At 42.1% G+C, this 15,892-nt stretch overlaps 1 protein-coding gene across 6 annotated transcripts; it reads right to left on the bottom strand.

Moving 5' to 3' along the window:
* Positions 1-2,472: 2,472 nt before the first annotated feature.
* Positions 2,473-15,678, bottom strand: Znf23 (zinc finger protein 23). Of its 6 annotated transcripts, none has more exons than XM_013154945.3 (6): positions 15,544-15,678; positions 12,352-12,447; positions 11,863-11,927; positions 9,575-9,701; positions 8,904-9,017; positions 2,473-6,943 (listed from the first exon to the last, which is right to left on the bottom strand). In XM_013154945.3, the coding sequence occupies exons 3-6, from the start codon at positions 11,893-11,895 to the stop codon at positions 5,145-5,147; spliced, it is 2,073 nt and encodes a 690-aa protein (XP_013010399.1). In that variant the 5' UTR covers positions 11,896-11,927; positions 12,352-12,447; positions 15,544-15,678; the 3' UTR covers positions 2,473-5,144. The 6 variants fall into 6 exon arrangements, with proteins under 6 accessions (XP_013010399.1, XP_013010400.1, XP_003471980.1 ...); XM_013154946.3 differs by having other exon boundaries at positions 2,473-6,946; positions 9,575-9,751; positions 15,544-15,677; XM_003471932.5 differs by having other exon boundaries at positions 2,473-6,946; positions 15,544-15,677.
* Between the last annotated feature and the right edge of the window lie 214 nt (positions 15,679-15,892).

The raw sequence follows: 15,892 nt of genomic DNA, 5'->3' as shown, positions 1-15,892 counted from the left end.
GGTACACCTCATGCACACTAGGATGGCTACATTATTTAATGGGAAATAACAAGTGTTGGTGAGGCTGTAAAGAAACCAGAATCCTCATTGCTGATGGAAATATAAAACGTTGCAGTTGCTATGTTTAGTGGCTCCTCAACAAGTTAAACACATAATTACTATAGAACTTTCACTTTTGCACTTTTAGGCCTATGAAGCACCAGCTCTTGCTGATACCTTCAAGGCATGTTTCTTGTGTCCTCATGAAAAGTACTTGGCTTCTTTTGAATGCTAATCTTTTAGCAACCAAGCTCTCTTCTCCAACATGGCAAGCCTTTCAAACAAAACTGAAAACTTTTGGCATTTCCCCATGATTTTCAGTGTAGGCTAGACTAAAAGGTGCCAACAGTTCATATGCCATATCATGAACACTGGGCTGCCTTAAAATTTCCTCCATCAGATTAACTTGTCTACAGCCCTGAGTCTATCTTCTACAAAGTCTCAGAATACAAGCAAAATGTAAGCAAATTTTCTGCCAGATCATAACATACATGGTCTCAAGGCCAGCTGCCAACGCAGTTCTTGTTCCCTAATGAAACTTCCAAAGCCTGGCTTTGCTGCTGTCTGCATTTCTGTGAGCATCCAGCGTTCTGAACTGACCAGAATTTCCCATCAAGCTCAGCTTACAACATTCTAGGACTTCTCTGACATCTCTCTCTAAACATTTTCAAACTCCTCCCATGAACCAATTCCCAAACCACATGGTCAGATAGTCACAGCAAAATCCCATTCTTTGGTACCAAAATCTGTCTTAGTCTCTTTCTTGTCACTGAGATACAATGTCCACCACCCCAAATTCAGAGATTTGCTTTGGCTTATGGTTACAGGTTTGGTTTATGGTAACCATGGCTCCAAGGCAGAAAAGAGCAAAAGAAAGGGGCATAGTATAGGAAAAACTGCTGACACCATGGCAGCCAGGAAGAGAGAGAAGTGAGGACTGGGAAAAGTTATACCCTTTTGGTCATGTCCCCAGTGCCCTCCCTCTTCTGACCAGATGCCACTTCCCAATATCAGGCACTTAACTCACTGGTGGATGAATCCACAATGAGGACAGCACCACAGGATCCAATCACCTTCAGAAATCCCTGCCTCTAGTGCATTCAGCTCAAGGCCAGAAGACTAATTGAACCCACGCGATCAAGTAAATGGATTTCTGGCCAAGCCATATTGATGAATCAAAGACCATATTAATGCATCATAGTGACAAACCCCTTTGCCCTCAATCTGTTACTTGTTAAAAGCATGATCTGTATTTCCTTATGAGAAAGTCAGGAATTTAAAAGTAGATTTTGCCCAAAATGGTGATTCTTCTCTTGGGCCAATACAAGTCCAATAGATAACAGAAGAACAAAGCTTGACTTTCACTACGTAAAGCTCTGAGTTATACTCACCTCTGCTTATAGCCGTGCTAACCATTTAGGAAGTCTATCTAAACTTTGGCAACACAGGACATACTAACCCTAAACTTACCTACCCTCATATCAAGACTGAGTACACCAGGGAATTTTTGCTACACACAGAAATCGCCATTGCCCTAAATTCAGGATTACTCTGGGTTTTAGAAAAGCCTTATGTGCCTGAGACTCTCCCAGAAACATTCATCTCATGGGAACTAAGTCACTCTGGAATCATGTTCCTCTAGAGCTATGAACCAGGACTGAGCTAGTGACCAGGCTCCACCCCACCACTGGACCCTATAAAACTGAATTTTGTGAACATGACAGTCTGATTCGCCTCTTCAGACTGGTGTTCCCATCAGTTTCTATGAAGTCTTTTTATTATCTCCTTTTGCTTGCCTTTGTTAGGGACAAGCCTGATCTTTGTCAGAGCAGTTCCCTTCTATTTTTATTATTTTTAGTTTTTCTGTAAATTTATACTGTTGCTGCAGTTTTAACTTCCATTACAATGAGGATTCATAATAGCCAGTAACAATAAGAAATATATTTGGAGGCTGGGTGTGATGCTGTACATTTGTAACCCCAGCACTTGGGAAGTTAAGGCAGGAGGATCCTCACAAGTTCAAGGCCAGCCTGAGCTACACAGTGAACTCAAGGCCAGCCTGAACTATACAGAGAGCCTGCTCAAAAAAAAAAAAAAAATTATATATATATATGATACGTATCTGTAATCCCAGACTGAGGCAGGAAGATCACAAGTTTGACCAGTTTCAACCCCCAGCGACACTCCCAAATACATACACACATACATAAAAAGAATTAAAGTAAAAGCCTCTGGTGTAAAAAGCTTCTAAAATGCTTGGAAGTTTGTGAGTTGGTTTGAACATATTACCTTTTGTTATTCACAGGACCCTTTTATACCTGAGCTTGCTAATGAGGTAACTGTTGGTGTGCCTCTACACAGCACCAGGTTGAGGGGTGGCTCCAGAACCAACCACATGCTTAGACAATTAGAAAATTCAGCCTCATCCTGACCTTTAGGAAGGACAGATTTAATTATTTATTGGTAGCCAATGATTTAACCCACCACGGTACATAATGCAATCTCTGTAAAGACCAAAACCAATTAGGTTTACAGAGGTTAGGGGGTATGACTCATGCACAGGTAGACAGGGCAGTACACCTCAATTCCTTAGGGGCATTTGGGATGCCCTCTGGACCTTGCCCTAACTCATCTGCTTATCTGAACCTTTACAATGTCCATAATAACTGGTAATTTCTGTAAGTCTTGTCTCTTATAGGAAATTATTGAACCTGAGTCAAAACTCTCAATTTGTAGCCAAGACAGACAGAAGTGTGAGTAACCTGCAGATCTACTACTGTGACTGTTACCATAGGGGAAAGGGGCACTGAACCCTTAAACTGTAGGGTTTACATTTACTCTTGGTTGTTAGGAATAATTTCAATTCTAAGACACAGTGTCCACAAAAGAATTTCAAGTTGCAGAAACACACACTGAGCACTGGGAAGTGCTGTTTTCCTTTATGCCCATTAACAGCTGATCCATTTTCCTTTATATGTTTATCTCTATCAAGAGTTCACATAGAACCTTTTATAAGATTCCAGAAAATTATTACCTAGAAATGGACTTCTGCTTAACTGTTTAAGGCTTCTGGAGCAATCAATCTTAACCTCAATTGGGGGAGGGGAGAAAGACAGATTTTGTTGTTGCTGTTTTTTGGTACCTGAGATCAAACTCAAGCTTGCCAGGCAGGAGCTTGTGCCACTAAGCTATATTCCTGGCCCATTTTTCAGACTCTGTAAGCTCAATTTCTGACTTTTTGAAAACTTAATCCTACTCTAGGCCCCACTACAACTTGCAGCTGTTGCAGAGGCTGCCCTCTTTCCACAGGGCATGCATTCTTCAATCCTCCACCATCACCACTTACTGTCATTCAAAGCAACTTCACTTATTTATTGCTTTAAAGGAGCAGATGCTCATTGGAAGGGTATCTTGAGACTTCCAAAAGCCAGAGACCTTGACAAGCACTTGAGTAGGAATCCAAGGTAAATAGCTTCTTTCAGGTCTTCAATACAGCGATATTTGTGCACCAATATTTACAGCAGCATAATTTGTAACAGCTAAATATTGGAAATAACCCAAATGCCCATCAACCGTGGAATGGATAAAAAAAGATGTGGTATTTTTATATAATTGAATATTATGCAACTATAAAGGATAAACTTAAGGCTTTTATAGGTAAATGGAGGCAACTTGAGACTACACTCATAAGTGAAATAAATCAAACTCACATTTATAAATACTGTATTGTTCCATGTATAAAAAAACTCAAAGTAAGAAGATCCAAAATGTACAAAAGATATTGTGATAATCAAAGGAAAATAAAGTGCTCAAAATGAAAGAACAACTGCGATAGGGGAAAGGAAGGGAAAAGAGTAAATGTATATAGGTATACATATATATGTATGCATATATATACTAGATAGATAACTATACCACTAAGCTCTGTTAGTACATCAAAAAGTTTATGTTTTCATTGTCTGATCACTTTATGCCTGAATCTTATAACCTGAATAACTTCTAAGGTAACAACATGCAATATATTAACTATTAATTTCCTATTTTTAATAAATTCTGTATAACTTCTATCCCTTGTTTTGCATTTCAAAATAAAAAAATTTTTAAAAATTAAAAAATAAAAAGAATTATGTTTGTAGAGGAGTTCATTACTACAAAATAAGAATGCTTTAACATACTATGGTGTTTATATTTACATAACAGGTACATATAGGTTACAGAAAGGGTATCTACAGTAATTGCCATTTTTGAGAGTAGTCTATAGGCACAGATAAAACACACAGCAAATATGTGAAAAAAAAATCTTAGTTTTTACTCCTTGGAGTACCACTGAGATGAACACCACTTTTACCTTGATAGTTATTTTTACATTTTTAAAAGCTGTTTGTTAGTGTCACTTGCTGATTTTTATTAACCTATTTATCTTCCTTTTAACTGTAAAACCTCTGTACATTACATATACTTTTATATCATAAATTTTACAAAATTTCCAACTTCTGTTTTACCCTTTTAGCTTTATTTGGGAGTATTTAAAACAAAACCATTAAAGATAAATTTGAATGTTCAATTTATCAGTATTTTGTTTCTAGCATTCATCTGATACTTTGAAACATTTTGTATTTCACTCAAGTGAAATTTTGTTTTTCGTCTTTACAAAACACATGCTTATACTAAAAATTAAACAGAAATAAATTAGGTACAGCAAATATCTATGTCATATGGACTTTTCTATGTAAGAACACATTTTTCCCTTCTATTTATTCAAGCTTCCTCTGGCAGCCCTTGGTGAAGAATTATAATTTTCACCATATAGGTTTCATAAAACAATTATTTGTTCCTAGCAAATCTACTGTTCTTGATGCTGCTGGGAAGGTATTTTCTTCAATATTTTCTAGTTGGTTGTTAGTACAAAATAAAGTCATTTATTATTTTTAGATATTTAACTGGTGATACATTCTTGATTAAAAATTAAATAAAACAAAAAAAATGTTTCCATGTGAAGACTTTGCCATATCCATTTCCCTTCCAGAGTATTTCTCCAGGGCGAATCTGATGATGCATAATCCATTTCAGCATTAACCTTCAGAGTTCCCACCTTCGTCTCACTACTAAGACTTGCCTTTATTATGGACACTCTGATGCTGACCAAGTTGGAAGGTAAACCTGAAAGCTTTCCCACAAACAGTACACACATGAGGTTTCTTCCACGTGTGGACAGTCTGGTGTATAATACAGTCAGAACTAAAGCTGAAGCCTTTGCCGCACTCCACACATCGGAAAGGTTTCTCCCCCGTGTGGCTTCTCTGATGCCGAATTAAATGGGCATTAACATGGAAGGCTTTCCCACATTCCTTACACTGAAAAGGTTTCTCTCCAGTATGAATTCTCTGGTGCACAATATAGTCAGAACTACAGCTGAATGCTTTTTCACACTCCATACATTTGAAAGGTTTCTCTCCAGTATGTATTCGCTGATGCCTAGTTAACTTGGCATTGATACTGAATGCTTTGCCACATTCCTTGCACTGATAAGGTTTTTCTCCGGTATGGATTCGGTGATGATCAAGTAGGTTTCTTTTGGAAGTAAAGCATCTCCCACATTCATTACATTCAAATGGTTTCTCTCCGGTGTGGATTCTCTGGTGCTGTATTAGTTTTGCATTAACACTGAAAGCCTTTCCACACTCATCACACTTATAAGGCTTTTCCCCAGTATGGATCCTCAGATGTTGTCGAAGCTGAGAGTTACACCTGAAGGCTTTCCCACATTCATTACATCCATATGGTTTCTCACCAGTGTGGATTCTCTGGTGCTGAATTAACTTCCCTTTGACAGTGAAGGCTTTTCCACATTCACTGCATCCATAGGGTTTCTCGCCAGTGTGTATTCTTTGATGCTGAATGAGTTTTGCATTATTATTGAAAGCTTTTCCACACTCTTTACACTGATAGGGCTTCTCTCCAGTATGGATACTCTGATGCTGCCTAAGCTGAGAGCTGCACCTGAAGCCTTTCCCACACTCACCGCACACGTAAGGTTTCTCTCCAGTGTGGATTCTCTGATGCTGAATTAATTTTGCATTAACATTGAAAGCTTTTCCACAGTCACTGCACTCATAAGGTTTCTCTCCAGTGTGGACTCTCTGGTGTGTAATATATGCCGAACTACAGCTAAAACCAGTTCCACATTCCTGGCACTGATAGGGCTTCTCTCCTGTATGGATCCTCTGATGCCTACTAAGACTCCCATTAACACTAAAGGCTTTCCCACAAACCTTACACTGATAGGGTTTCTCTCCACTGTGGATTGTCTGATGTGTGATATAATGGGAACTGTAACTAAAGCACTTCCCACACTCCACACATTTGAAGGGTTTCTCCACATTGTGAAGTCTTTGGTGCCAAATTAATTCTGTGATAACACTGAAGGCCTTGCCACACTCCACACACTGATTAGCCTTCTTCTCACTACAGTTTTCTAGATGCTGATTATGTTGAGAGTCAAATCTAAAGGTTTCCACTAAATCTTCACATTTCATAGGTCTTTCCACAGTATTAATTATTTCATGCTTAATAAGTTCTGTGTCAAAGCTGAAAGCTTTCATTAGTCTTAAACAACCAGAGGGCTGCTGTTCAGTGGAGATACTATGATGCTGAAGAAAGCTTGCACTGTGACTAAAGGAACACTCCTCCATAGAGCTTGTTTCATCCTTCACTGCGCCCTCCATGCTGTTTCTGTTTTCCTTCTTTACCTTTCCTGCTGAACTGACTTCTTGTTGTTGCTGTGGCATATATGTTTCTGAAAAGTCTGTTTTCAGGCAAATGTCCCTTGGAAGTTCAAATGATGTGCCATCCTTTTCTTCATGTATTTTCTTTGTCAAATTACTGTTTGTCTGTATGTCAGTATCTACTATAAAAATAGAAAATACAGAATGTCATATAACATGCTAGAAAAAAATAAATGTATTCTAAAAGATCGTAACAATCAGAAGGTCCTTTAATATCACCAAACTAAGTCAAAGAACCCAATATGCACCCATACAATGGATGTAATATGTATAACACATAGCTGGTAAAACAGCAAAACAACTCTATATATGCCAACATGAAAAGTTTTCTAAGGCACACTGTTTAATGGAAAAGTAAAACTGAGAAACAGAAGATTTCACTTGTTCAAAAAAAGAACAGATATACACACATACTTTGCATATGCCTAAAAAATTTCTAATCAAAAGATTATACAAGAAACTGAGCAAACTGGCACATGAAGTTTGGCAGGACCCCCCCCCCCCATTAGACACTTCTGTATTGTTTTGAGCACTAATACTAATTTTAAATTAAATGATTAAAAAGGACAACCAGTCATGTTCTGCCTAAGGCACGGCCATAACCAATAACATGATGGTTAAAAGACAGCAGTGAATAACATTCTAGGTTTTGTCTACCAGATCAGCATTTTAGACACCATACCACACTCTTCTATACTTTCGTCCCCATGGCACTGAGTCCTTTATTAATAAAAGTGGAAAATGTTTAAGAAAGAAAAGGCACAGGACCCAATAATCTGTGAAGAGACGGAAGGAGGAGGAAAGAACAATGAGGAAAAAAGAGAAGGAAAAGGGGAGGAAAGAAGAGGAGGAGGAGGAAGAGGAAGCAAAAGAGGAAGAGAAAGAAGAAAAAGTAGTAGCAGTGGTTGTTGTTGTTGAAGAAAAAGAAAGTCTGCATTTTCCACCTTTTCATGCAGTAAGGCTGGCAGGGCTCCAGCGAATGAGTGTAAATGGAAGTCACCAATGGGGGTTAGGAGAAAGCTTTGAAAAAGAAAGTCAACAGTGCTGTCATGGGCCTCATGCCCTGTCCTTCCGTTCTGCCTAACTACAGCCTGACTGATTCCTCAACCCTATTAATCTGTATACATGGATGAGATTCATGTTTTTATTCTCTGCTAAAATCATGATGGCCTACAGAGACTTTAAAGATTTCAGACCATCTTCTGCAATGGAGTTGGGGTGTAGTTCAGTGGTAGAGCACCAGCCTAGCACATGCAAGGCCCTAGCACTGGAAAACAAAAACCCAGAATGAGATCCAAACATCACTGCCAAATTACTTAGAAAACACTTAGAAATGTACACTTGGCTCTCCACAGGACTTTCTCCCTGATAATGACTGACTCATTTTAACATCAACATTCAAGAAGCATGGAATTGGGGCACTTCCTCTTTAAGCCTGCTATGTATAGCTCTGGCCCCAACCCTCAAAATAAAAACATTTAATTGAGCACACACTTTGCTAGGTACTTGATATGTATTTTAATCCTCCCAATCCTCAACTCATAAGACTAGCAATAATGCCTTTTTATTATTATCCCTCTCTCAGAGATGAGATCACTAAAACTTAGAGATCTCAAATAACTGACCTGGTTCAAAGTCACACTGCTATAAAGTAGTCTTGTTGAGACAAGAGATAGGAAGAAACTCTAAAGACTATACTTTTAACCACTCCCACCTTTTTGTATGAAAAGGCTTAGTTCTATAACCTCCATATTAAGTAATCAATGCTTAGAAAATGGCAAGGACTCCAAAAATTACTGAATTCATTAATTTTTGTCCTGAGAAAGGCAGGATTCCAAAATTAAGAGGACTGAAAACAGAACAAGGCATTTTAAAAATCTGTTGTTAGGATTAGATACAGAAATGTGTATGAAAACAGACACAACAGACCTACCTCTAGAAAACACCAAAATTTATTAGTAAGGCCCAGGGTTTAATCCCCAGCATTTAAAAAAAAAAATTAACTTTACTCTGCATAGCTGACTAACAACTGTGGCATGTTTATACACTATGCTGCTGAGCATTCTGTGCCTTCCTTACCAGGCCAGAGGCCCTGCGAGCCTGTTCCAGTTCCAGTGGCCAGTGGAGATGGGCCCTTCAGCTCACCACCTCTCTCCAGTTGTGAGATCATAGCAGGCTTGAGAAGTGGAAACCCTGGTTTGGCAGAAGGAAAGAGGAAAGACATGAATAATCTCCCATAGATGAGTTCCTAAGCTTCTTCTCAAATTGTCTCAGAAATGGGGAGGGACACTAAGAGCTCTGGAAGAGATCGAGGGCAGTAGTGAGAAAGGCCAGGGCTTTGGAAGGGACTTGGGAACGAGGGTTTAGGAAGGCGCAGACTGCAGACCCAGGAGACCTACAGAGCAAGCTGGGACAGTCTGCCCAAAGTGGCTTCTAAAATATTCAGAGTCCTTGAGATCCTTAAAAAGACTCAAAATAAAATAAGGTGGACACCTGAAGATGCTACCATGGGATAGGAAGCTACTATTTTTCAGACTGTGTCCAAAACACAGCTTCCACAAGGTAGATGAGAAGCATATATCAGTGCACTATTATACTGGCCTAACATATTTGTTGAGATGAGGAACAACCCTGGATTTTCTACTTAGCAAAGAATTACCAGACGCCCTATCTACACATGGTCAGGGAGAAGGGTACCAGGAAAACCCCAATGGTAGCCTATAAATCCCAGAGAGAGAGAGAGGCCTTACCCAGGGAGGCCACATTCCCATAATTCTCCAGCATTACATCCCTGTACAAGGCTCTCTGTGCGGGGGACAGGCCATCCCATTCCGTCTCGGTGAAGTACACAGCCACATCCTCAAAGGTCACCAACTTCTGAAACAACAGGTTCCTGCTGCCCTAGGGCCAATTCCATGGATGAGGCCCTAAGTGAGGGGCAGAGGGTAGTATAAGGGCTCGGGGAGGGAGCTTGTAAAGATCACATAATTAATAGCAAGGGAGAGGTAAGACAAAGCACCAGGAAAGTAAACTATGGAATATCTAATTCCCCTCAGAGCAGAGAAATACTCTACTACTTTCTACAGTTTTAAAAGACAATGTAAGTTAGACGAAAAGAAAAAGCAAACCCTTCTAAAGCAACTCTGCTCTGTTAGGTAGCTCCCTTACTACAGGCTTAGGACCAGCTCACCAGGAATTCCCTACAAGGTCTGGCTCTCCTGGGCCTAAGCTCAGGCCTGAACCCCATGCTGCCCTCATTCTCACAGTCCAAGCCACCCCCAAAGAGCAGTCCTGGCTTCGACCTCAACTGCCACCTAGTTCTGATTATAGAGTCGCAGTCAGGGCTCCACAGTCCTGGCTGCAGCACAGCCAGCCAAAGAAACTCAGAGCTGCCTGGGCCAGGGTCTCCCTGAACACTCAGCATTCCTGGCCCTTCTTCTACACATTCTCCCATCTTTACTCTTTCTCCAAGAAGGTCTGGGCAAAGAAGAGAGACCAGCTTTCCTGCTGGTCAACTGTTCTGCCACCCTTCTGGATCCTCCTTTGTTATTGGCAATATGCTATGTGGTCAGCGTAAGCTCCGCTGCTCCGGGCCGATGCTCAGGCCCAAATGCTTCTTCCTGGGTAGCTGCAGCCCCTGGCAAACGCTCCTCCTGCCCATCTCAGTCTTCTGTAACGGCCTGGAGGACTCACTGAAGGGATTTGCCTCTCATCCTTCTGCCCAGATTTAGCTTTCTTTGGTGGGAGGTGGTGACCTGAGGCTTGCCGCCAAAGCTGCACCACGGAGCTATATCCCTGGTCTCTAGATGTAGCTTCTTGATAATCAGTAATTTTAGTCCAACCTCTACGTGCCTATGAGTCCTCTTTGTGTAACCTCAGACAAGTCATGTAACTTTCCTGTACACAATTTATGGCCTCCCCTGCATGACACCATTACCCTGTCTCTAGCAAGTTGGCCCCTCCTGAATTCATTCCTCAGCTGGTGTCCACACCACCTACACGGGAAACCTCACATAGAAAACTAAGGCACATTACTTACCCTCCTGCTCCTCTACTCATTCCCTAAAGCTACTCCAGCATTATTTCAGTTAGATCCCTCCTCTCCACCAACTTTCCTTGATGAAGCCCACATCACCTGAACCAGTAAATAGATTCTTTCTTGATGGTCCCCTCACTTTTGAATCTCCCTTGAAAATTATCCCCTACAGGACTGTCACAAATCTGATCACTGGTTCAGAGCTATCACATAATGAGCAGTTACTATCACACAATAACTGCAAGACCTTAGGCACGCTGTTCCCCTTTGCCTCTATTTCTTTTTGGCAGAATAAGTACACAATACAGCGCCTATCACAGGAAGTAGATGTCAGGATTAAGCAGCCCGTGCAGTGGGCATGGTATAAAGGCTGCAGCATAGCACACCTCAAGCCATGTCACCAGGTCTATTATTCCCAACCTGGAATCCATGGAGGGTCATGGATAAGCCTCAGAGGGTCCAGGAAGTCCCTGAAACTATATGGAAAACTGGGTTTGCCAGTTTTGGAGAAGGTTGAAAGCTTTTACCAGAGATTTATATATGGGCTGCTGAAGCAACAATTTACCAGGGATCTGAAGTCGGAGCTACTGTGCCCCAGCCCTAAAAGTTTTATAAGGACACAACAGGACACAGGACTTCCTGCTTTTCTCCTCTCCTGATCCCAATTTCTACTATCTTCTCCTTCTCACTGACCTGCTCTGCTCTTCCTGTTTCCCTAACCTCTGCGATTCTCATCTAAGCGGACAGCATCCCTGCTGAGCAGCGTCCACAGCTCCACTCACCCTGAGCCCTCTGCCAAAAGCACTGCTATCTAGGGGAGCAGGATCCCTGGAGGGCAGACTATGTGCCACCTTCTGGGCTCTCCTTGGCAGCCTCTGCTGGTCACTGTCTCAGCCTCTACCACACCCTCTCCCCAGCACCATTCCCCCAAGTTCCAGGCTTTCATCCGAAGGCTCATCAACTCCCCTTAGTTTTCCTCAGTTTGAAGATCCCAGAGCTCACCTGGGGCCAGGCAGTGAGGAGCACGGGTGCCATCACCTAGTGTCCCTCTCAGAGAAGAGCCAGAGCTAGGGAGAAACAAGAGAAAACGTGAGACAAGCCACCCCTGTTGGGACAATACAGCCCTTCACAGCAGATTTGAGGTGCAGGCAGCCCTCATCCTGTCAGGAGTGTGATTGGAGCTGCCCAGGAGGAATGGAGCCCAGGAGGCAAGCTCAGGGCCCAGAACTCCCCTTGGCTAGGTCACTGCTGCTCACTGCCAAGAACTGCGGAATTTCATAACCGACAATCACACGAAAGAATGTATAGAGTACTAGTAGAGCCTCAAGCATAAAACAATGAAGACTTATGTGGCAACAACTGAGTTCAAGACATAGAACATGAACACAATCTTTGAACTCATTTTCTGTGAACAAGCACCACCCTGGATTACACTTGGAGAGAAGTGAGACTGGCTGGGCTAGAAGTCCCACAGCATCCCGCACACCTTACCTGCTCCTTCAGTCCTGAGAGTTTTCATGAACCCCAATGCTTCTGTGGAGGTTTGGCAGGTCAGCCTCCTGCATGGCCCAGGCTTACTGTGGAGACCTGGAAGTGAAGAATGCTGTTGTGTCTCTCATTTTTCCCCTTTGGCTGTGAATGTGCCTTGCACACTTCCACAGGGGCACCAACCAGGTTTGCAAAGCTGCAACCTTCCAATACCTCCATAAGGACCTATGCCATGTACACCTCATTCCTCCACCGGGACTTCTCTGGAGTCCTATATGTGACACCCATTGGACCCTGAAGTGCATGGGAGGTAAAGTCTCTGGGCCTAGCCTTGATCAAGGGAGCAGAATTTTTCTCCCCATGTTTTCCCCTTTAGTCCTCCAGAGGGATATCCTTGAGACTCGAAGGCTCCTAAGAGAGGTATTGGAAGGGTTTTTTTTCTTTTTTTGGGTAGTGTCATTTTAAAAATATATTCTATAGTTTTAAAAAAAACCTTACTCGGTGGGGGGAGAATATCTAATTCTATTTGAATAAAATAAATTAACTCTACCAATTCTTCTCTACATTAACAAGTCAGAGAAAGATAAACATACTGTCTCAAAGGTGTTTAAAAAAATCAACATTAATACCTAATTTTGAAACTTATACCTAAAACCCACACATTCACTGAGAATATACCAACAGTTTTTGTATTGCTCTTATAAGGACTATAACTACACATTAGTAAATTTAGGGACATATTATGCAAGTACCAGACAACTATACACACTATGGTGCCATTTTTACAAAGCTCAAAAGCAAACAAAAACTGTGTGAGCCCAGCCCTGACAACTCTTTAAAATAAATAAGTAATGGGTGGGGGATATAGCTTAATGGTAAAGTCTTAGGTTCAAGCCTGCAAATAAACAACAAATTGTTTACAGAGATATGCATGTTATAAATTTTTTTAAAGAGCCTATGATTAACAATAAATCCAAATCTAGGGATAGGAGGCTAGGAGTTGGATGATAAGGAACAGATAGACACATGGAGCAGTACTGGAAATGTTCTTTCTTAATTGGGTGGTGTTCACAGATGCTCTTTTTGTCCCTCTTTCTCTCGCACGTTTTTTGCAGTACTGTCATACTTTGGTACTTGAATGTTTCAACTCTATTTAAATTTGGACTTGACACATTTTGACAAAAATTTTGTCCCAGTCTCTTCATTTGTTTCACACTTGGTGTACAGTCTAGAAATTGTGTCAACTGCCTTGTGACTTGCTACCACCTCCAGCCAAAATAATTTCTCTGGTACTTGTGCCGTCCATAACCAACTAACAAGGAATACCAAGCTACCACTGCCCTGGGGATTGAACTGAGGCCTACCACTGGCAGGCAATGCTGTGCCAGTGAGCAACATCTGTCCCCCACCCCAGGTCTGGGGTTTTGTTTTGGAGACAGGTCTAGCTAAGGTGCTCAGGCTGGCTTTGCATTTGTGATTCTCCTTCCTTGCCCACCCTTCCAACACACCCAAGTAACTGAGACTACAGCTGTGCTGGCTTTATATATTCTTAAACACACACCCCAACTAGGATGGAGTGCAGGAGAGGACCTAAAATGTAATAAACGGAATACAACCAACCAATGAGCCTTACTACAACTGAATAACAAAACCACAGTGAAGTTTTGAGACTGTCCTGAACCAAGTAACTTTGGAAAACAGTATTTTAACCAAATACTGTTAGATTAAAGATAAAATTACTTGTATCCAAATATTGTGCTCTAGGTAGTAAATTTGTTTTCATGAGAATATGAATTAGCAATATTATAATTTTATTTTATTCTAGAACTGAGCAAATTCAGAACTATATTGTGGAAGCTGCTGACATTAAAATAGCAACTGACGGACTGGAGATTTAGCTCAGCAGCTTGTAAGCGCCTGCCTTGCAAGCAGGCAGTCTTTGATCCCTGGTACCGATAAAAAAAAAAAAAAAAAAAAAAAAAAGCAACTGACAATTCTACAGCTGAGCACAGTGGCCCATGCTTACAATCCTGGACTCAGGAGGCTGAGGCAAAAGGAGGACTGTAAGTTCAAATCCATCTTGGGCTACTCAGTGAGACTCTGTCTCAAAAAACAAAACAAAATCTAAGAAAAATGATTTATTCTGAATAACAAAATAACCATGCCTCGGGAACATTAACTTAGTTTAATATGTAATCCCAAAGGACATGGTCCTGGGAGGACAGTTTACTGAAGGGCATGATTCCTACTGTGAAGAGATTACACAAGCCTTTTACGGTCCCAAAATAAAGTAGCCAGGTCATTAGGTAGGCAAACTACAAAAAAGCAAGGAAATCTACCACAAGACTGGAGCAGCCTCAATTACCACCCTTATGATTTAATAGAGGCCAAATACCATACCTTTTAAGCTCTTACCCAATAGTCACACAAAAAAATTGCTAAGCCAGATCCAGAGACTAATAACAAATGGCTATTAAAGGGCCAAAAATAACTCAATAAAATTTAGGCTTGTTTACAAAAAAGTCTCTCCATCAGGTCGTAGCATTCCAATCAATAAAATCAATCTGGAAGGTTAAATCATGGTCTTTTGGGGGGAAACTTCTATTCACAGTCATTCCCAGGGCACTGTTACACCGCTGTCTGAGACAAGCAGGGTCTACTACCTTGAGGCCTGGCATCGCTCCAGCAGAAGGTGCCCTCTGAAAGGCTTATTCTGCTCCTATCATGGAAGGGAAGGCTCTGCTTTCGCCGCGTTCCCTCTCGTCCGATTCGGGATCCCATGTCAGGAGTGGGGCCGGGGACGGGGTGCGTACTCAGTCCAAACTTGAAACGCATGTGAACCCCTATACGACCTCAACATGTCAAAAGACTTGGGATCACCCCGGAACACTTCGCCTCCGCAAACATTCCATCCTCTGTCGTTACCGACACGTCTTTCCCGAACAGATCAAGCGCTAGATGCTCGGGGCGAGATGGCTACATCAATAATGGACTTCGCCTTCCATGGGCCGGTTCATACTCGACCACCAGGTCCAAAGCGGGAACGGAAGAGGATATGAGTGCAGGCTGCCGCCTTGCTCTCTCTCCCGGGCTCAGCCTCGGGCATAAAGCTGGCTGCGACAGAAGCAGCTCTACTCTGGATGGAAGAGCGTCCTGAAAAGAGCCAGAGGTTTGGCACCAGCGCAACACACTCACCTCCTCAGCAGGCAGCTCCGCGGCGCCGCCGGAAGTACGTCACCGGGCGCGCCGGAACCTCTCTAGGAGCCGCGTCGCTCCTTCTCGGTGGTGCTCTCGCCCCGCCTCTGGAGGCAAGGCACTGGGTACCGGCCTGGCGGTCTGCTCCCCTTCGCCCATCGCCCTCGGGTTGATTAATAGGGGTGGTTACACTTTGAGGGTCCAGGAAAGGAGGCCAGAAGCTGGGTCCAAAACCAGCGTGGTTGCTTCTGCCTGTATTTCCGGCACTCTGGAAGGCTGAGGCAGGAGGATCGCAAGTTCAGTGCCAAAGACTGTATGTTGAAAGTGTTAATGGGTTATAAATCTGTCA

The sequence above is a fragment of the Cavia porcellus genome, unplaced genomic scaffold (genome assembly GCF_034190915.1).
Source record: "Cavia porcellus strain 051 isolate PalLab524CR breed Dunkin Hartley unplaced genomic scaffold, mCavPor4.1 scaffold_4, whole genome shotgun sequence".
Classification (NCBI taxonomy): Eukaryota; Metazoa; Chordata; class Mammalia; order Rodentia; family Caviidae; genus Cavia; species Cavia porcellus.
Note: the sequence above shows the minus strand (reverse complement) of the source record. Positions and strands in the feature narration are given on the sequence as shown.

Excerpts from the sequence above, each read along its gene's own strand:
- Znf23 (XM_003471932.5), bottom strand. The coding sequence starts at position 11,895 with ATGGCACCCGTGCTCCTCACTGCCTGGCCCCAG. Across the intron at positions 9,018-9,574 it reads TGGGAATGTGGCCTCCCTGG|GGTTTCCACTTCTCAAGCCT; the intron begins GTAAGGCCTCTC and ends CTGCCAAACCAG. Across the intron at positions 6,947-8,903 it reads CTCGCAGGGCCTCTGGCCTG|TAGATACTGACATACAGACA; the intron begins GTAAGGAAGGCA and ends CTATTTTTATAG.